General features: G+C 38.7%; 1 protein-coding gene across 1 annotated transcript in view; it reads left to right on the top strand.

Annotated features, from left to right (window-relative positions):
- ELL2 (elongation factor for RNA polymerase II 2) overlaps positions 1–22405 on the top strand; it is a 70100-nt gene that overhangs the window by 4820 nt on the left and 42875 nt on the right. The window contains exon 2 of the mRNA XM_043913678.1: positions 14348–14395. Coding sequence (XP_043769613.1) covers positions 14348–14395 — 48 coding nt within the window. The remainder of the gene's footprint in view (positions 1–14347; positions 14396–22405) is intronic.

Genomic DNA, 22405 nt, shown 5'->3' with positions numbered 1-22405 from the left:
GAGCCTGTTGATTTTTTTTTTTTTTTTAATGTTTACTCAAAGTTTCAAAGGTGGTCGCTCAAATAATACTATCATGTTTGTCCAACTGTTACGCAAAAGTCTTGCATAGATGCATCTCTAGGCAGGAGCCATTCATTCTCTGTGCCTGAGCATGAGAAAGGAGATGCTTTAAGGGTTCTGTTAATGCATTCTCTTGTCAAATCCAGTTATTGGCTTTAAATAAATTTTCCTGCTTTGATGAGTGTCTTCTAGGAAAATGATAGTGTTTCGAAAATGTGTACAAATACACTTACATTTAGTTTTGTATGAGGAATTCAGTCTCATTCAGTTTTATCAGATTCTGTTATTTCTAGTCAAAGCATAAAGTCTTATTTAAACCTCTGAAGTTACTGTCCTTCATCACAGTTCCCTTTAATGTGCTCCGTGATCTTATGAAATCGCTCACCCCACAGGTCATGGGGCAGGAGACATCCTCTCCTCTCCTTTCTTTTCACCAAGTAAAGGTATTGGCGTTTGATCCATCGTGGTTTAAGGCACAAAAAGACACACGCCTTACTTTTTCCTGTCTCTTCCTTTTTTGTGCCTGCCCTCAAACAATTCTGGATGTGTACGTATGTGTTCAATAATCTGCTGTTAATAAATACAGAAGGACCTGTTCTTAAGGGTACCACTCAAGCATCCAGACCTGCCAGCACAGAGCTGCCACTGTGCTGACATGTTTACTAAGTGAAACAATGAGGTTTGCCTTAGCAGAGTCCTTCTGTTGCAGTTTTTTCATATAGCCAGTTTTAATTTAAATAGGTTAATCTTACTGACTTTAACTTAAACCCATCTTGAGGCTGAACTTGATCTGAAAAAGCTTTGTATCAAGTAAAGTCAAATCTGTGCCCCATTTTGCAATATGTGAAAAGTTTATTCAGATGATCAGGTGTTCAGTGCAGAAAAGGGTGCTCCTCCTAGTGAAAAGCAGTGGCCAGATTGCCTGAAGGGATAGACAGGGAACCTTGGCACCAGAATTGAGAAAGAAAGAACATATGTGAAGGATTGGAATGTGTTCAAGAAGAGAATTTAAAAGGAAAGGGGTATAAAATTCTTGGAATGATTTACAGGAAAGCTTATCAAGGACAATCACCAGATCCAACTTTTCTATTTGCACTTGTTTAAAAAAAAAAAAAAAAACTATGGAAGCTGTGCTGGGTCATTTTTAACAATTTGCAGTGACTACAGAGAGGATCAGGAGCCTAGCATCAGAGTTCAGGCCAAGTATTTGCCAGTTTGGGTCAAATGTATTTGGAGTATTGAAGAAGATGTCCCTAAAATGTGATGAAATGGGCATTTCTTTGTGTAAGATGAGTAGAGTTTTAGAATAGAGAGGACAGCATGTGTATGCTCGCAGCACATTTGACTTGCCTGCATATCTCAGCTCCATAGGATGTTTCCCATGAGTTAATGCAGAAATCTAGAAAAGCAGGTATGGAGTAGGATACAGTAAATTAATGACTGTCTCTACAGCTAAATTTAAACTGGAAAAACATGGCATAAATCAGGTCAGATTTACCATGAAAATTGCTTTCTTTTCTTTCCCTCTCTCCCTTCCCCTCCTTTCGGTTTATCTGCCTATCTACAATTTTGGTTGTGGCCTTATGGCTCTTGATAGCCGTGTTAAATCTTTAGGAAAAACTGGTTTAAGGGCCTCCACTAATACTTTGCCTGCAAAGGCCAAACCTGGGATTTCACAGCTAGCAGTTTAATATAGGATATAAGAAGAGGGAATCTCATTAATTAGACTGTATGCCCCTTAAGGGTTTCCCAGGTGGTGCTAGTGATAAAGAACCCACCTGCCAATGCAGGAGACATAATAGATGCGCATTCGATCCCTGGGTCAGGAAGATCCCCTGGAGGAGGGCATGGCAGTCCACCCCAGGATTGTTACCTGGAGAATCCCATGGACAGAGGAGCCTGGTGGGCTACAATCCATAGGGTTGCACAGAGTTGGACACGACTGAAGCAACTTAGCACACACGTATGTGCTCCTTAAAGATTCATGAATCAAATTAGCACCTTGAATGGAACTCAGTAGTCAGAGCATTTGGCTACTAGTTTAATAACTAGGTTGTTAGACAGATAACATAAGTTTCTTTCTTGTTGGGGTTCCTATATGTTATTGGTCTAAACAGCAGCTTTGGACCTTAAAGGGCTTTAACAGGCAGAGACTAGATGAGGGAATCACATCTTCAGAAGGACAGGCAAGGAAGGGGCAGAAGTGGAAAAGCTAAATCAGGCTTTGAGAATTGCAAGGAAGACCCTGGTCCTTTACCCTCATGTTCGGCAGAAAATATAACTGGATTTAAGAGAGGAAAGGGAGACTGGAGCAGATTGGAGTTTACTCTGTCAAAACTGGGGAGACACTGATTAGAAAGTTGAGGTGATTGAGCTAATGCTTTAGGATTATTCTGGACTCTGTGCATGGTTAATGTAAGATGCATCTGGAAGGAGGTAGACAAGTTAGGAAGAAGTACATGGTCAAGATCAGAGGAGTGGAATGTAAACTAGGAATACAGTGGGAGACAAGATACTATAGAGGAATAGAATCTATGGAATGTAACACCAGGTTTTATAAGAACAGGGTTGAATTGAAATTTCTAGCCATCAGCACTAGGAGGGTACCCTTAGTAGAGAAATTGGAAGCAGTGGGAGGGTAGGATAGGGTGGGGGAGAGAAAGTACCATATTCTTCACTCAGTCCTTTGTTTGGTGATGAGGAGACTTAGGTTTGATTAGCTGTTCTATATCTGAGAAGTATATTTGGGTCTAAGTCGAGACTAGAACAATGCCATACTATTTACACGTTTCAAACTTTTCCATTTGGGTGGAAATTTTGGGGATTGGTGATGTTTTGGGGGAAGTTGAAATTACTAGGTAGAAGAAATTTTGGTTCTGAACAGGTATTTAAAATTTTTGTTTGTATTTTTGTAGGCTCCCTTTATTCAATAACCTTCTCTATAAATTTCACTCAAGACTGTCATAGAGTACAGATAATATGAAAATTGAATTTGATTTTTACATGAAGATCAGACCTTCCGTGGTTTCTGTCCCAAGTAATTATTGAAACATTAAGTAACTCTATAATGTTCCTGGATTTACATTTCAAACATCATTTTAAAATGATTCCTAAAGGCCTTGAAAGGGGATTACTTTCATTTCTGTTTCAATGTTTTTGATTCTTTTTGTTTGACAGTTTGTGAAAAACAAACTAAAAAATAATCATGAGTACATGAAGCCTTTGTTATACATATACATTGTCATAGACTAGTTATGATCATTTGGTTCATGGTCCATAGAGATAACCTTGGCTAGAAGACTTTTCTCATGAACAGTGAGCTGGTACAAGGAAGGAACTAGGCTTGAACTTTCTAATAAGATTCTCTGAGATACTTTAGGATCTAAATATGCTTACCTGTAAACTTAAGTGTTAGCATATTTTTTAAAAAGACATTTACTTAGTATCATGGCTTTTGGTTTTCATTGCTGAAACTATGATGCCTCAGATAACCAGAAAACACATCCATGTGGTTAAAACTCAGTTGAAAAAAATGTTTTTCTTTAATAAAAGACTAAGAGGTAGGAGTAGGGATTATTTCTAGAACTATCAAATATTCATTTAGCCAATGTTTATCTTCTGACATGTGCAGGCATAGAACTAGGCACTGGATAAGTCAGTAATGGTCCCTGCCTTAAGAAAGTACTCATGTCTTAGTAGTCACAAGCAGACATTAAAATTAAATTAAAAAGTGCAATAAAGTCTGTGTGCAAGGGGACACCTAAAGAGAGAAAGAGTAGTTGTGAATGGATCTGAGAAGTAGTGTTGCCTTTCTCATCTCCTGTCCCCTGCCCAGCCCACTCCACTTGGGTTGTGTCCGTCACATCCCTGAGGTTGCACCTGACTAGGTCCTCTGTTGGCAAATCCAGTGTCAATCTCCCCGTCCCTTATCACGCCACCCAGTTGACTGCTCTTTCCTGTTAGAAACACTTTCCTGGTTTTTCTCCCACTGCCCTGCCCATTCTCAGTCTCCTCTGCTGACAAGCCTCTGCTGGACTGGCCTGTGGAAGTTGGAGATCCTAGTTCCTTCCTCTCTTCACTTCCCTAGGGGAGCTTGTCTAGTCCTGAGGATTTAAATGTCATCTGTATGTTAATGACCTCCAAATGTTTATCTCCAGCTCCAACCTTCCTCTGTTTCCAGGCACCAATTTTCAACATCTCATCTCTTTATCAAAGTGTAAGAGGTTATCTCAAACGGAACAGTCCCAGACACAGTTCTTGATTTCATTCCTCAGACCTACATCTTTGTGACTGTTCCCCATTTCAGTACATGGCAGCACTTATTCCCAGTTGCCTAGTAATTGACTGGTTTACCTTGATTTATCTCCTCTTTTCTTGACTTAATTGATCCTTACAGTAAGTTCTGTCATTCTTCAAATGAAATCTAACCTCATCCATCACCACCACTCTACACCCAGCCAACCTCATCTCTCTTGAGGACCAGTGCCATGGACTTCCAGCTAGCCTCCAAGCTTCCACTCTTCCTCCAGGAGTCCATTCTCTGTGCAGCAGCCAGAGTGACCTTTTTAAAACACTTAAGTGTGATCATGTCGTCTCCAAGTTTCAAGGTTTCTAATAGCTCCCTTTGTTGTAGATGCTTCATTTTATAAATTTCTAGTATTTTAAAAATAATACCCATCTTCTAATACAAGTTTATTTTACTGTTTCTCCTTATACCTTACTAGAGATCAGGATCACAAGGAACAAATCTTTATTTGTATTTATAGTCAGATTTGATGTATAAGTTTATTTACACAGTTATAAAGTCTACATTAAGTTCTCTCTTTGAAAAAAGATGGTATATTATGCTTCAAATATTGTTATAAGGTCTGGTTCACAGTAACTAACTTTTCAGGCAGTTGTTCAGTTTGGATTTTTGCTTTCCATGTTCCTTTAAATAGTTGTATGAAATAGTAACATTTTAGACAATTTTTTTTTTTTCACTTTGGCCTACATCAGAGAACTACAGTTTTCCAGAAACTCTTTAAAAACAAGGATTGTGTTAAATAGATCAGGGTTTTTTACTTCTCATTGCCCTTTTGATACTCTCCTTTATGTTTCATTCTTTTCCATGCTGTAATGGCTAGAAAAAAATTATTCTTTATTCCATATGCTCTTTAATATGGTTCTTCTAAAACTGCAGAGAACGAGTTTCTCCTATGTGTAAAGTTGGGTTGACTGGGAAAGCAAAATACCAGCTTTTGTGAAACTTTCTGATTCTCTCTTTCTCTTTGGGTCCAGGGTGGTGGTGGGGGCATTTAGTAAAAGATAGCTTTGGATTACCCTGAAATTTCACATTCATACTATCATTCTAAACATATTACCACCTTTGACAAGAGCTGAATATATTTTATTTCAGGATTAACTGTCTGATTTCCTGTGCTATATTCTGCTTTTGTTAGCCACTAAGTCATGTCCGACTCTTTGCACCCATGTACTGCAGCCTACCAGCCTCCTCTGTGCATGGAACTTTTCCAGGCAAGAATACTGGAGTGGGTTGCCATTTTCCTCTCCAGGGATTTTCTGCTTTAGCTCCATCTTTTTTTTTTTTTTTTTTCCCTTCCTCTTCTTTCCCTACCTAGAATTTTTCTTTTTTATTACCACGGTTAAAAATATAATTATTGAATAGTCTTTGGTTATTCTATCAGGTGACGATTTGAAGAGCAGAATTAAATGACTTCTTAAATTAAAGGATTATAACCGCAAGTTCTTGAAATAGTATAGTACCTCTTTAGGAATGAAAGAAAGATGTATCTTAAACAAATCATATCCCAGGATAAGTCATAAATACTTTTTACTATTTACCTGCATAAGTGAAAACAAATTCAGGTGCCACCAGATATTTTCCTTAAGCTGTAGTGCAAAACCAAAACAGTGCTTCCCCCCAAAAGCTATTTATTCCTATCAGTTCTTAATTCTCTAGCTTTCAGCTATTTCACGTTTTATGTAACTGTTGTTAAGGAGGAGTTGGAGAACCTAACTTGTCTAGAGCAGTGGGCAAGAGCACAGTTCTTAAAGTGACACAGGCCAGAGTCTGAGCTCCAAGTCACTTTTTAAAGCTGTGCAACCTTATGCGATTTCACAGGGTTTTCTTGAGAAGTGCAGATAATAGTATCTACCCAACAAGGGTATTCTGAGAACTCCCAGAGGTAATAGTAAAAATGATTACACTGGCCTGACACATTTTAAGCACTCAATAAATAGTAACTAGGTAGCTATAATCATTTCCTAAAACAATCTCACTTAAAGCAGTCACCTGGTGCATGACCGTTTATAGAAAGTTTTCTGGTTTTGACAAAGTTCCAAAGTTATATTTGACTTTGGAATTTTTTCTTTTTGCACTGTCTCTACCATGACTTACAATATGGCTTAGGTACTCAGATAAAAAGCAAAGTATTTAATAAATACCTATTGGTTAATTTTAAATAATTCAAGAAGTAACTTGAGTCAAAGCTCCATGATGGGTGCAGAAGGGAAACTGAAGGTATTTCAAGTATATCTCTAACCTTAGAGAATAAAGTTAGACCTCTATAATGTGTTTCTTAGAGAAATCACTCTTTTCTAGGCCAGAAGTCTATTTCTTATGGTTGTATGTTGACAAAACCAAAAGTGGTTGATAAAGTAAAAGTAACCATAGATTTAATTTGTCCTGAGGGATGAGCAATATGTAAATAATCAAGAGATGTTTGTAACAACTTTTATAGAATAACTCTCTTCTTGTGGTGGTGGTTTAATCACTAAGTTGGTCTGACTCTTGCAACTCCATGGACTGTAGCCCACCAGGCTCCTCTGTCCCTGGGATTTCCCAGGCAAAAATACTGGGATAGGTTGCCATTTTCTTCTCCAGGGGATCTTCTGGACCCAGGGATCAAACCCATGTCTCCTGCATCTCAGGTGGATTCTTTACCACTGAGCCACCAGGGATTCCCTCCTCTCTTTTTATTTAATCCCCAAAGAAACCAGAGCCTTGCCCCTTCTCTTCTTCTCTGAAAGAATCCTATCAGGAATTTAAATTACTGGGACTGCCCTGGTGGTCCACTGATTAAGATCCACCTGCCAATACAGGGGACATGGGTTCAATCCCTGGTCTGGGAAGATCCTACAGGCCCAGAGGAACTAGGGCCTTGCACCACAACTAGAGAAGAGCCCCTACTCACCACAACCTGCATGTGACAACAAAGACCCAGCACAGCCAAAAATAAATTAAAATTTTAAAGAAGAAATTAAAATTACTCAGTACAATTAAGATTGCATAGTAAAATTACTTAGTAAATTATGTATTACTTTTACAGTCCTGATATATTGCAAGGAATAGTCCCTGGGAATAAGTGGACATAGATTTCTTTAGTCATAGAGCAGTTTTTGTTGCAGTAGTTGGCTTATTATAATGGCAGTTTTCAAGAACATAACTAAACTTTTGAGCATTTTAGTATTGTCTACACTTTTATTCTAAGCTTAAGAATGCCCTGCATTCCCTGAGAAATAAATAAGAGGGTTAATTCAAGGAACTCTAAAAGCAGTGAACCAAATAAGAGTTGAACAGAATCTTTTGACTACAAAGCATCACCTTTATCAGGTGGTTGAAGCATTTATTTATCAAAAGGGGTTACCCTAGTCAGTACCAGTCTGCATTGTGTTTCTTGGCTGGACGAAGAGACCAGATCACTATCTTATTTATAACTCAACTACTATTCAGTTAAACTATAGAGTTACTTGATTTTCAAAAGAGCTACTTGCTGCAAATATTTAATTAAAGCTAAAAATCAAAAGTTGAAGTCCTGCTGAAATTCCATTTGTAATGGAAATGTACTTAGTAAGTTAAACATTACTGTAAAACATGCCATATCATATTTGGCCACCTGTAATTTATCTTTTAAAACTGGATTGCATTTTAAAATATACAGTGAGTTGAGGTTATGCTTGTGTAGTTAAAATTAGGCTAAAAAGATTTAGATGAAAAAGGAATGTGCTTGAGACATATAATGGTATTGACTTTTAGAACTTATTCCTGGTCCCTTTGCTATTAACACGGTAGTCAGATGCATAAAAAGTGGTATAGCATTCTAGCTGTCTCTTGTTGCTTTAAAAAAAAAAAAAGAAAAAATTCAAGAACTATAGTACCTAACATCTTCTTGTCTAAAATTGGGATTAAAATTAATAATGGATTTAAGGCTCTCATATATTTTTCTCTTCTAGCTTGTTAGATATCTTAAAAGAGTTTATCAGTAACAGTAATCCCAGTTTATTGTGTTTAGATAAACACCCACAACTACTCCATGGATGAGGGTTTTATTTTTTCAATAAAAAATGTTAACACAATATTTATATATGTTCCTTTACTATGCATGGTCCTTACAGGGGAGAAAAAAGAAAAAACTATTTTTTTTTTTAAGTTTTTATTTAGTTAGAAATGGAGCCTTGAAAATTGCAGTGATTTTATGAAATTCATTTTCCTTGGAAACAAAGCGCCAGAAGAGCTGAATGAGCATTTAAGTGCCTTTACATGTTCAGGGCAGGGAGAGAACCTATTACAGAGGCAAGAGAAGGAAAGGGTTCTGTATTTGAGATTCAGAAAGCAGGATTTGAGGTCCAGCTCTGCTAACCAGTGGCTGGGTGATCTCAAGCAATGAACTCTGCCTGTTGGAGACTCACTTATCTCCCTCTGAAACAGGAGGTGATGATGCCTTCCTCCCGCCCACAGCTGGTTTTAGAAGGCCTCAGTTGAGGCTATGGGTATAAAAATGCTCTGTACATTACAAAAGTATGTAAACAAGAACAAGTTGTCATTTTTGTTGAGGCTTCAAGTAATACAGCTAGAACTCTAAGCATATCAGGAGGTAAGGTTCTGAATGCAAGTCATCAGGCAAAAGGTTGGGTAATGTCAAGATTACTCTTGAAAGTTCAAAGTTGATGTCCAGCATAGTGGTGGTGTTTGTGCTATACAACCCCAAGTAGTAAAGTAAATGATGTGTATAGTTGGATACTGCACATATAAAGAGACCATAGCCAACATGATGTTATAATACATTTTTTAGCATAATGCATATAAGTACTTGTAAGTTAAATATGTGTTAGACTCTTCTGTAACATAACAACCAGGAGTAAGACAACTTATGCAAAAATACCCCTCAGTGTCGTGGTACCACAGACACAAGCATCTGGAGAAACAATAGCTAGTGGTAGTTAAAGTGGGCGTAGTTCAGCGTGAGTAAAATGGTGGCAGTAGTATTTTGTTTGGTGAGGAAATGTTTAACATTTTAAAATGTGAGTCCTTTCTCAGTTGGGCATTCATCCCCCAGGTATTCACCATTCCTTGTTGCTTTACATCCTGTCTCTTTCACACTTACCTGAGTCTTTGATTCCTGATTCAGGCAAAGGAAAGCCTAGCTGAGGAAATTAATCTTAAACTTGAATGTTAAGTGATTAATGTGGATTGGCAAAGTAGTGTTAGGGGAGTTATGCCAGGTTGAAGGAACAGTTAGGAAGTAGAAATAGAGAGGAAATTGTTTACAAAACAAAGAGACTGAAAAATGTTAACAGTGCTGAGCCACATTTGGGAAATGAAAGATGAGACTGGTTTGTCCTGTAGTTGGAGCATCTGCTTTCTGTGTGAAGAGTTTGTTTTGCTTTGATAGAACGCACTGCAAACTGGTATCTGAGAAAGCTTCTGCTAGCTATTTGAGTGAGGAGCATTTGGAAGGAATTGAAGGAAGGGAAGAATTGATGCTTTTGAACTGTGGTGTTGGAGAAGACTCATGAGAGTCCCTTGGACTGCAAGGAGATCCAACCAGTCCATCCTAAAGGAAATCAGTCCTGAATGTTGATTGGAAGGACTGATGCTGAAGCTGAAACTCCAACACTTCGGTCACCTGATGGGAAGAACTGACCCATTGGAAAAGACCTTGATGCTGGAAAAGATTGAAGACAGGAGGGGAAGGGGACGACAGAGGATGAGATGGTTGGATGGCATCACTGACTCGTACATGGATTTGAGTAAACTCTGGAAGTTGGTGATGGACAGGGAGGCCTCGCGTGCTGCAGTGCATGGGGTCGCAAAGAGTCGGACACGACTGACGACTGAACCGACTGACTGGAGGGGAGGAAGGCCTTTGTTTAGGTACTGGGTAATAGGGGCCTGGAAGCAGCCTAGGAACTTTCAAAGTAGAAACTGAGCTTAATTTGAGGGTGTCTGGGGCATGCGTGTGTATGCATGCTCGGTTGCTTAGCCGTGTCTGACTCTTTGCCACCCCATGGACTGCTGCCTTCCAGGTTCCTCTGTCCATGGGATTCTTCAGGCGAGAATACTGGAGTGTCATTTCCTCCTCCAGAGCCTGGGGCAGGTTGGCCCCAAATGATGATTGAGAGCCCTGAGCCACCTTTACTTTGTGTGTGTGTGTGTGTGTGTGTGTGTGTGTGTGTGTGTGTGTGTGTGTGTGTGTGTGTGTGTGTGTGTGTGTGTGTGTGTGTGTGTGTGTGTGTGTGTGTGTGTGTGTGTGTGTGTGTGTGTGTGAGAGAGAGAGAGAGAGAGATACTCAGACCTTCAGCACAATTTTATCCTTTCTTGGGAATGTCTGCTCATTCCACCATCTCCTGTTGGCTCCAAATGAAGTCATACTAATTTAAGCCTTTATCACCAGAGTGTTCCTAAATAAAACATCCCCTGGAGCTGATATCTAATCCTTTTCCCTAGCGATTCATCCCTGTCTATCTTTCTTATACATGACTGAAAGAGCTGCTTTCCCTGAAGCAATTTCTTTTAGGAACTCACTTTCTTATTCCAAAAATCAGAAGAGCCTCCAATCATTTATCCTGTCAAAGGCAAGACTTAAAGGCCATCCCTAAAGGAGTAATGGAGGGGATTAGGGTAGGGCTAGTTCACAGGGTGATAAACCTTTTGAAATTCTGAGGTTGGAAATTTAAATTACTGTCCTATTTATGCAGTAGTGGATAGAAGTTAAAACTGAAGACACATTTTGAGGTCAAGAAGAGATTAGCCAGGGATCACTAGGTCCAGTTCTCGTCCTTATGTCCTGTTTCACATGTGAAAGGACGCTGCACACACCCAGAGACCTGCCCTCCATCCGCACACCACCCATTCCTGTCTCCTTGCTCTTTTGCTTAGGCCACTCCTTTTCCTTGGAGTTTGTTTTTTCAGAATTGCTAAAAAAAAAAAAAAAAAGATCCATCTTTTCCATGAGCCTTTTCTCTTTTCTAGTATCTCTTCTAACCCATGTTTTTCTCCTTTTGGAGAATCCTTACTGCACCTCCCAGCAGCACTTAACCTAATATTTAATTATTTTCAAATGTTCTTTAACTAAAAAGTGAATTCTATGCATAAAGGAGCAAGCCCCCAAACTTTTGGATCTACCATAGCAGATGTGTGTGGAGCCCAAGATAGTAGGAAAAAAATAGTATGGCAAAACAGGAAGATTGAGTCCTAGATTATGGTCCCAGCTTAGTTATTAATGGGACACATGGCCCATTGTGGTTATATAGCGGGAGGTAGGTGGGTAGCAACTGGATTATCTCTGGATTTGGAATTCTGGGATTCTAGTAGTGTGTGAATGCCTAAGTAACTGTGGTGAGAGGAGAAGGAAAAGAGACTCTTAGGTTAAATTTACGGTTGTGAGTCTGGAGAACCACAAAGAAGCACCCTGGCCGGGAAGTAGGAAAGAGGTGCCAGTTTGGTGAGGGGCAGCGGCAGTTTGTTGTAGTTTAGTCACTCAGTCTGTCCAACTCTCTTGCAACCTTGCAGACTGTAGCCCACCAGGCTCCTCTGTCCATTGGATTTCCCAGGCAAGAATACTGGAGTGGGTTGCCATCTTCTCCTCCAGGGGATCTTCCTGTCCCAGGGACCCAACCAGCATCTCCTGGACGGCTTGGCAGGCAGATTCTTTACACTGAGCCACCAGGGAAGCCCTAGGGGTAGTTTGCTGCTGCTGCTGCTAAGTCACTTCAGTCGTGTCCGACTCTGTGCGACCCCTTAGACGGCAGCCCACCAGGCTCTGCTGTTCCTGGGATTCTCCAGGCAAGAACACTGGAGTGGGCTGCCATTTCCTTCTCCATAGGGGTAGTTTAGTGTTTGCCAGTTTTACTGTCTGAGAGTTTGTGGTGCAAATATCCTAGGCAAGTGCTAAGTTGCAAGTTTTGGAGGAATGCCAAGTTGAGGAATCCTGAAGAGATTCAGAGTCATCACCAGACAGACAGGGTGAGCCTCCAGGACAGAGTAGATGTAGCAAGAGGAAAGTAAGTGAGGGCCCTAGCTTTTGAAATAAAAGGCATGATCAGAGAGCTAGGAGGACAGGCGTCTCCAAGTGTAAGGTAGCTGTGATATCCAGTGGAGAAGTGAGCAGTTTGAAAGCTGAGGAAAGTTAGCATTTGTTTGACCAAGAAGAATTGATGAACTTGATAAAGAAGTTCAAATTCAAGTGGTGAGCTGAAGATAACCTTCCTTCAAGGAGTCAGGGAGGAAAGTGTCTTCAGCCTCAGAAGAGATGTTTAGGGTTTGGGATTTGAAGAGAGAGCAGGAGGTGGGGCTGATTGAAGTATTCTGAAATCTAGAACCGGGACCTCTGTTGCCTAAACTGGAGGACCACCTACTTCCCCACTTGAAGGGAGCCTCCCCAGGGCTTCTGCAGGCAAGCTGCCATTACTTGTGGTAGAGGATTAGCTGTGGAATGTACGTTTGGGTGAGGCTTTCTCCCTCTAAGGAAATTCAAATTAGCATTAATCTGTATTTTATATTTTCATAAAAGGCCATGAATTGGAATGAATCACTACAAAAAATTATCTCCCACACCAAGAAATAAACTTGGTCAACCAGTAGTACTTTGATCCTACTAATAAGTCTAAAGTTAAATTATCTTTATGGTGGTAGAACAGTGGTAATAGTGTCTATTATGTTTTCTCCAAGATGTTTATCTATTTTTATAAATAATAACAGGATGGTTAATGCTACCACTTGATTTTATATTCCGATGATCTATCTTTTAAAGTACTTATCCTTTCCTTATTTCTCTCTGGTTTACTGTGATACTGATCACTAAACTTCAATCTGCAGTTTGCGGACGTAACTGATAGCAGTGGTTAATGTGGAGTGGCAAGGGAGGGGCACATGGGTGCCTCTGTATTCTTCTTTAAGGTAGAGTTGAGACCAGAAACCACTGCTTTTGTTTTTGTGCATTGAATTTGGATATGAGGGTATGAAAAATAGCTGATGTGTTACTATTAAAATGTTATCCAAATCTGATTTCCCCATGAATTTCTGTTACCAGTTTGGGAGAGCATTCCCGTAGTAGTAAACCAGTCCCATACTGGTGATTTTGGGTACAGAAAATTATACCTGAGACTATGGTAGATATTTACAATTACAGCTTTTCTTTTAAATACATAGCTCTAAGAGAAAATATAAAAAGTTAGGAAGAGGACAAAGCTCATAATAAAACATTGTTCTAGAAATTATATTCGCCTGATGAAAAGCTTATGATGGAACTGGTTACTTGTTTGACCCTCAACTAAACACTCATCTCTGGTAAAGTGTGAGAAAATGAAGGAAGGAGAGGGTGGGATACATGGACAGAGTAACTGAAAACCTACATTACCATGTGGAAAGTAGACAATAGGAATTTGCTGTATGAACTCAAACCAGAGCTCTGTAACAAACAGCCCAGAGGGTGGGATGGGGAGGGAGCTGGGAGGGTGGGGACAGAGGTGTGCCTATGGCTGATTCGTGTCGGTGTCTGGCAGAAACCAACACAACACTGTAAAGCAATTATCCTTCAATTTTAAATAAATTTAATTTTTTTAAAATGTGAGAAAATGGAAACCACAGTTCATCCTCAAATGTTTTAATTTTATACTAGCATCCTGTTAAGGTTTTGCAAGGTTCCTTTAATTATCTCTAGCTTTCCTCCACCTCTTTAAAAAAATATATCAAGAAACTAAGCAAGAATATTTTTTTAATGTAAAATTGAATTAGTACACTAATCATTTTTTGCCAAATCATGTTAGTCATTTTCAAAGACCTGATTAGCTACACTGCCAAAGATCCCTCGGTTGTGCTGTCAATGGTAGTGCGGTGTCATTTATCAAGACATCTTAATATAATGACATATAAACCCAAGTATGTAATGGAAGGATTTTCACAGACTATGGCACTGATCAGGTGCATAGACTTAAAGTTTAAACGTTTAGTTATGTGTCCAGTAACCAAGTTTGATCTGTTTGTTTCTTATGTTTCTTTTAATAGAATTTAATTCCTTTTCGACCTTCAATTCAATTCCAAGGGCTCCAAGGGGTGAGTACTCTTATTTAGCAAAAAATCTAATCTTACACAGTATTATATTTAAGTCTTAAAATTTGTTTTCACCTGTGCCTCTTAATATATTAATGTCGATCATATTTTGTGAACTTTGTGACTAAATGAAAATTTATGATACTTTTAAGACTTGAGTTATCTTCTTGATTTATTTCAAAAGTAATTCAGATACAGATATTGAGAGTTGTTATTTCCAAGTCATAGCTATTTGATCTTTTAACCTTTTTTTGAACTGTAACATACATCATAGTGTTAAGAGATTATATTTTATTTACCACAATTAAGCAACTGAAAAGAATCATTAATTTTAGGCAAGTTATGACTATGTGATTATTGTTAATATGAACAAACTTTTGTTGTCTATGGACTTTATTTCTTTGATTGTACATACTAAGAAATATTTCCAGTACACAGAATAAACAAAGTATTGTCTGTTCCATCGCTGCACTTGAAAGTGTAATAAGTGATAACCCCTAATAAAATGGACCTATGAATTTTGTATTTGTAATAGATGATAAACTTCACAGGAGTAGTGTCAATATTATTTCATAATTACTATTATTACTATTTAATATTAATAAAATGGTAGACTCAATCATTCCTTCACTTAAATTAACATGCATTTCTAAATTTGTCTCTAATACTATCCATAGTGTGGAGATTTGGACTATCTGTAAATGGATTTTAGAGCTGTAGTGAAAAGGCAACCTGAGGGGGGAAGATCCTATTCCTGCTTATTATAAATCTATATGCTTGAGAATTTTTATGTCACAAAATGCAGAAATTCAATGTGTATAAGTACAATCTTTTTAAACTTCATAACTTGAAAACACTTCAGGAATCAAGAGATTAATTGTATCATTCAGCACCAACTAAGAGTACTTCTAAATCTTGTGAAATGCTAACTTGAAGGAGATGTTTGTGTGTGGATGTTAGAGGTTTGCTTCAGCTTTATAATGAAGTCCTCTTTTTTTCTCCCCCAGTAACTGAGTGTTCATGAATGGGATCCTAATGGGAACAATTGTTCTTCTGAATTTTGTTTTATAGCTTTTTAGATGATCTTTACTGCATGCTGATTCTATCTTGAGGTATTAGTTTTGGTTGTTCACTTAAGGCTTCTTGAATTTTCTTACAAATTTCAGTGGCATCAATAACATCTGAGTGGATGTTCTAGAGGCAGGGATTCCTGAGCTCAGCCGGGCTGCCCATTTCAGAGAAGGGTTACCTGGGTAGAGAGGACAGTACTCAGGGGAGAAGAGGAGGGTTTGAAGAGGAGGTCTTTCCCTCCCTAGCAGCTGACAGCTTGTTTGGTGTCTGCTTCTTCCCTCTTCCCATAATTCTCCCACTTGGGAAGTGGAGGCCAGGGAAATGCAAGTGAAGGATATTTTCTTAGGAGGGACTAGGTTAAATTGAATAATGAGGAACCAATATGTGCAGGCTTCCAAGCTCTTGATTCAGAAATGTAGGTTTTAGAAGTCTCAGAAGGAATATGGCTTGTATGGCATACCTGTTACCTCCAGGCCCTAGGCACCATTACAAAGCAGGCAGTTTCTATTTGAAACTTCGGCCCTCCTTTTCTGAAATCTGTTACCCACCTCCCCCAAACTTTCCTAGTATTCTAGGCTTCCCCAGTTTATCTTTGCAAGCTCCCTTCTCTCTTCCTACCCTATTGTCTGAGAGGAGTTCACTGATAAAAGTAATTTAGGTATAAATAACTGATGGGTTTAAATCTTAATGGGCATTTGAATTTTAACAGATAAGCTTTTAACCAAATGAATGGTTGTTGGAGTTGGGAGGCTGGGAGCGTGGGGAGAGGGAGTGCCGCAGAAGGCGAGCTGGAGGACACTGGGTCCTACCTTGGCATCCTGGGCTCTGTCTTCTCCGTCCCCCACCCCCCACCGCAGTCCCCTTTTTATTATTCTAACTGGGAACAAAATATATGGACTCAGCATTGTTTCAGAGCCTGCAGCTGCATTCCAGCCTCCCCTCCCCCCTTCTCTTTGCAGAGCCCTCCCCATCCCTTTGGGACTGGGTAAAAACAAAGAGTCATTGCAGGGGAGGGAGTGGGTTGGCACAGCCCACAGGGAGGACGCAGAGCCACAAATGTGAGGGTCTTCTGTACAGCGTTCCTCTGTTTTTCTTGAGAGCCATGGTAATTTAACATTGCCGGTGCTGATTGCTTTAAAAACTCTCTAAAGTATCCTTAGAGAGTTTTCCTATGTGGAAAATGTTTAGGACTCAAAATTAGAAGGTTTTAACTTAGATTGCCCACAAAAGGGTTTTTCTTAATGAAAAATTTTAGTTGTCTTCTAATACAGGGTTTCAGACGCTTTGAAAGTTTTCCTAGAAAGAATGGGGCAAATTTAACAAATGTACAGTCTTTACATCAAATGTGATTGAAAATGTAAATTAACTATCATGACAGTGTCCTGTGTAGACATATTTGAAATAGAAATGAAATGTTGCCAATGCATCATTTTAAAAGTGAACATTTAGTGTCAAGATTATGTCCTCTTTCCCTGATACTAAGCACTGCATGGTTATGCCCTTTCTTGTTACTAATTATAGGATTTTCCGCCTTCTGTTAGAAAGTCAGAATTTGGGTCTTGGCAGGTTGCTTTTAAGCATATTTACTTTTGTGCCTGAACATGTTCTCTTAGAGTGAAGTTTTCTTCTAAAAAAAAAGAAAATGCAGACTGGACCATTAAACAAAGTATAGCAATATGCTCTTAAAGAGGAAAATTCTGAGAATCATTGATTACCTGGATTTTTATCATCATAGTTGGGCAGCATAAAAAATGTTACTTGTGTCTTTCACACTTCATCTCACCCTTTCCCCTCTGTGGAAGAGAGTACTCAGGAAATTGAATGGTCATTGAAGGCATTTTATGAATTCTGAAGAGACAAAATAACTGTTAGGAGCAGTTGACTGTTTTTAAAACTCATGAATATCAGGAGCTGAATAAATCAGCCTGAAATACCTTGTTGATTTTTAAGAGTATGGCTCAACCAATTATCCTCACGGTTCTAATCCATACCTAGGATTCTCATAACTAAAGGTTTACTGTTGCCTAGTAAATGCATAGAATTATGCATTTTTGTAGAAAAGACAGAAAAGATAGCTTTTCTAATTGATAGAAAAAGAAGCTGGTAAGATTCACTACAGTACTGAAGTGTTCAAGTTGCGACATTCAGAGGAGTGTATTGGTATAACGCACAGTTTCCAAAAGCTGCATCCTTATTGTTGAGCAAGCTTTATCCAAATCAGGTAGTTCTATCTCACATTTTAACTAGATACTGAAAATGTGGTAGATGAAAATTTTCCAAAACTGTGTGTTCCAGTAAAGTTTAAAAACTAATTACTGTGTATTTTTATGTTTGTTAAAAATTTCTTATCTAAAGACACACAGCTGAAGGAGACAGCTGTACTGCCTAGGTCTTTACATTGCCAGGGGGAATTCTCCCTACACTGCACAGCTCTCAAAGGAGAGGTGCTGGAAGCAAGTTAACTCAGTATTTTCAAGTAATGGCAGTTGTTACTGATGTAATTATCTACTAACATAATTATTCAATAAACTATAAACAGGTGCCGAGTCAGTGGGTGTACTAATAACTTTATTGTTCCATTTGTCTCTTGCTCATTGCACACACATTCTTTTAGTCCTTAGTGGTGCCAAGTACTTTGCTTAAGTGCTTAGTGTGCAGAGATACAGGGATGGGTAAGACACAGGCCTTGCCCTCAGGGAACCCGTGACAAACACATACAGACTAATACTCAGGAAAGAATTAATAATGTAGGACTTAATCCAGAACCTCCTCTCAGACCTCTGTAGAAACAAGGGACTCTCAGGAACAAGGCTTATGTATTTCTGATTGGTATGAACCAGCACCTTAAAGCAAAGGTTTCAGAAAAAACAAAATACTGTACCCTGAAAATAGGTTTGTAAAATTCCAGGTCTATTAAAATCTGTGTACACCCTCATACACAAAGAGGTATGTTTATAATTCAGATAGAATCTGAAATGGTAAGGTTTTCCACAGCAAATAATGGCCACATCTGCTGGCCTGAGGCAGCCTTGCAGAGTGGGCTTGCGTGTGGCACAGGGACGCCTGTGCAGGGAATGATTGTCCCAGGGCGGTGAGAAAAATGTTAACTTTGTCACAGTAAAGAGGATTCCAGACTTCAGTTTTAACTCAGTATTTGTTATGAGAATGTTGTTCCAAACTTCTCTCTAATTTAATTGCTTGCTTCAGACTCAGCAGTCCCAGAGGCTTTAGAAAGTAGAAGCTGCATGTGTAATTTAGAAATTAACCTTAAGATGACTGAAAATTTTAAAAATATTTTCTGTACGTACCACCATGTCATGTTTCCTATAAAATACTGAGTCACACACACTTTATCAAGAAGGAGCAACAAAAAGCCAGCCAAACAGGTTTTAAATGTGTGCCTTCCAAAAAGGCACAGTGACCTTTGGTGGATGAAATCTGCGTTGAACTGCTAATTTAAAAGGCTTGAATGGTGTTAGAATTTTTGCAGTAGAGCCATTAACTCTAAAGAACAGAGTTGGATTTTTTTTTTTTTCTTCCAAACTTAGCAAAGCATTCAGAAATACTTTGTTAATTACTTGTTTTCCTTTTGGGGGGCTGGAGAGAAGATTGGTTTTGAAAAACTAAATTATACAGTATTTGAAATTAGTAGGCAGTTTCAACCCACCTGCAAATACTTCCCGCAGACTACCCTTCTCTAATCTACTTGATACCCGGGAAGCAAAGATAACTATCTGCTTGAAACAGCAGCAAAGATAAAAATAAATCCCCAGCACTGCCATTCCTTCTTCGATGATATGCCTGCAGTCTGCTTTCCCTTGCTGTTTTTGGTTTGGCTATTCCACTGGTTTTGCCAACAGTTGTGTTTAGTCAGTCTGCTCAAAGGTTGCTGACTAACAGCTTACCCTTACACATTCAGCTCTGAATGTAATTAATACTACAAAGATTTGATTTTAACATTAAAATTAAATCCTTTTGTAATGGCAGTTCTGGTTTAATTTTTTTTTTTTAATATTACAGTGGTTAAATGTGTAGATAACATTTTGATGTCTGTATTGAATTATACCTCATTAACCACACTTTGGGCTTCCCGGGTGGCTCAGTGGTAAAGAATCCTAATGCAAGAGACACAGGAAATTTGGGTTCTGTCCCTGAATCTGGAAGATCCACTGGAGTAGGAAATGGCAACCCACTCCAGTATTCTTGCCTGGAAAATTCCATGGACAGAGGAGCCTGGGGTTGCAGAGTCAGACATGACTGAGCACACACACTGCAACCATATGTTAATTTACTAAGGTGTTAATACAGTAATAAATTGCCCAATTCGAAAGAAATATTCACTTTGGTATATATCAAAGATCACAAAGGAGCTGAAAACTAAGTCACACAGCTCTGTCCTTCATCAAATTGAAGTCACTTTGGAAAGCAGCTATTGGAACTATGATTGAAATCTGAACTTGCAACCAATACCATAAATGGCATTCTTAGCAGTTAGTTAAGCTTCCAGTCTTCATTCAGCAAGCTTTTGTGAATATTTGCTGTGTACCAGGCACCACGCTAGACGGTGTGGACCTTGAAGTGCCAGCTCTTGTTACTGACACCCCGTTTGTCAATAAAATCTGCCACTGATGGCTTTGCCTTTTTGTTTCGTTTCCCACCAAAAACTGAAACTTGTGAAATTCAGTTGTCTATGTTACAGACATAGTCACTTTAACAGCACTCACTTATTTAAGCTTGAAAAGTAATCTTTAACCATCCTCTAACACCTACAGTTCTTATAGCTAATCCACTCCTAAATTTGAATCACAAGCAGTATTTAAATCTCTTTTGACCTCTTACTATGTGCAAGGCCTTATCCTTATAAGAACTTGCTCTATTAAAAAGAAAAGCCAAATTTTAAGCAGGAAAAACAATTTAGCAGAATATGCGGAAGCCGTAGATCTTATTTCAAACAATATTTAACACAGCAACAAAATTACTATATATCACTGATTGCAAGGCATTCTTAACCTTTAATATCTTTGGAATTAAAAAATGCATCTCATTATCAACAGCATCTTAGTGGTGTGTCCTAATTTGTCAGCATTTTATATTATGCAGGGGTACATAAAATCATGGAGAGTCGTCCAGTTGGACTGGTATCTTAGATCCAATTAACCGCAGCAATGCAGTAGAAGTATTTAGAGAGTTGCTGTATTCTGCAATAAGGTTTAACTAACTAGAATCTTTTCGAAAGTTTTCTTTCCTGACCTCACCCTTGACAAGTTTGCTTATTAGCTCCGTATGTTAGATAATCTGGAGAATTTATAGGAAAGGTAAATATTTATAACCATTCTTGAATTGTGATTTAAACTGGAAGGAACAAGAGTATGAAATTAAAATGTTCTCAAACTTATTTTTAGGCTAAAATTTTTAACTTATAAAAGTAATTTGCTTTGAGAACAAGTTTAGAAGAAAAGAATTTTACTGATTTAAAGACATATATAAATGCTTTGAGGCTAATGAATTTGCCCTTACCAGACTAGGAATTTTCAAAATCTCTCTTAACTACTCTTATAATTTGTAGTATATTTAGCATAAATGCATAGTCATCCATTATTTTGCTTATAGACTCCAGGGTTTTTTTTTTTTTTTTTTCAGTAGTTTTATAACTAAAATTTATTGAATATTTATTATGTGCTAAGACCCCTATTCTAAGCACTTTACACGTGTTATTTTCATTTAGTCCTGGCTAGAATGCCGTGAAGCACATACGCGTATCCTGCAGGTGTGTTAACTCTGGCTCTAAATTTAAACCGCTTGGTAAAGCTCACACCATTAGTGAGTGAGGGAACCTACACACAGTCTAAGCATCTGATTCCAGAGCCTGTTTTCATCACTAAACTGCCTTGCCTGCCTATAATAAATGTTCAGTGAGCATTTTACTCTCACATTCAGAGAAACATTTGTTGAGTATCTCCCCAACCAGGAAGAGAGTCAGGGAGGGCTCAGAGAGGTAGGGAGGTGTGGCAAATATTCCCACCGTCTTAAGGAGCTTGAATTTCACCTTGGATATCAGTGCTTCTTACCTATAAAATCTCTCTAAGGGTCAATGATGTGGTCTGGAAATTTGGCTTTTAAAAATATCCCCCCTAAGATTTCTTAAAAAACTGGAAATAGAACTGCCATATGACCCAGCAATCTCACTTCTGGGCATACACACTGAGGAAACCAGATCTGAAAGAGACACGTGCACCCCAATGTTCATCGCAGCACTGTTTATAATAGCCAGGACATGGAAGCAACCTAGATGCCCATCAGCAGATGAATGGATAAGGAAGCTGTGGTACATATACACCATAGAATATTACTCAGCCATTAAAAAGAATTCATTTGAACCAGTCCTAATGAGATGGATGAAACTGGAGCCCCTTATACAGAGTGAAATAAGCCAGAAAGATAAAGAACATTACAGCATACTAACACATGTATATGGAATTTAGAAAGATGGTAACGATAACCCTATACGCAAAACAGAAAAAGAGACACAGAAATACAGAACAGACTTTTGAACTCTGTGGGAGAATGTGAGGGTGGGATATTTCAGAAGAACAGCATGTATACTATCTATGGTGAAACAGATCACCAGCCCAGGTGGGATGCATGAGACAAGTGCTCGGGCCTGGTGCACTGGGAAGACCCAGAGGGATCGGGTGGAGAGGGAGGTGGGAGGGGGGATCGGGATGGGGAATACGTGTAAATCTATGGCTGATTCATATCAATGTACGACAAAACCCACTGAAATGTTGTGAAGTAATTAGCCTCCAACTAATAAAAAAAAAAAAAAAAAGAAAAGAAAAAAAAATATCCCCCCTAGATTTCCTTATAATAGCTAGGTTCACTGTGATTAATAATAGGAAAAGAATATGCACATACGTAGGTATGCGTACATTCTCTTTTTTG

This window comes from Cervus elaphus, chromosome 9 (genome assembly GCF_910594005.1).
Source record: "Cervus elaphus chromosome 9, mCerEla1.1, whole genome shotgun sequence".
Classification (NCBI taxonomy): Eukaryota; Metazoa; Chordata; class Mammalia; order Artiodactyla; family Cervidae; genus Cervus; species Cervus elaphus.
Note: the sequence above shows the minus strand (reverse complement) of the source record. Positions and strands in the feature narration are given on the sequence as shown.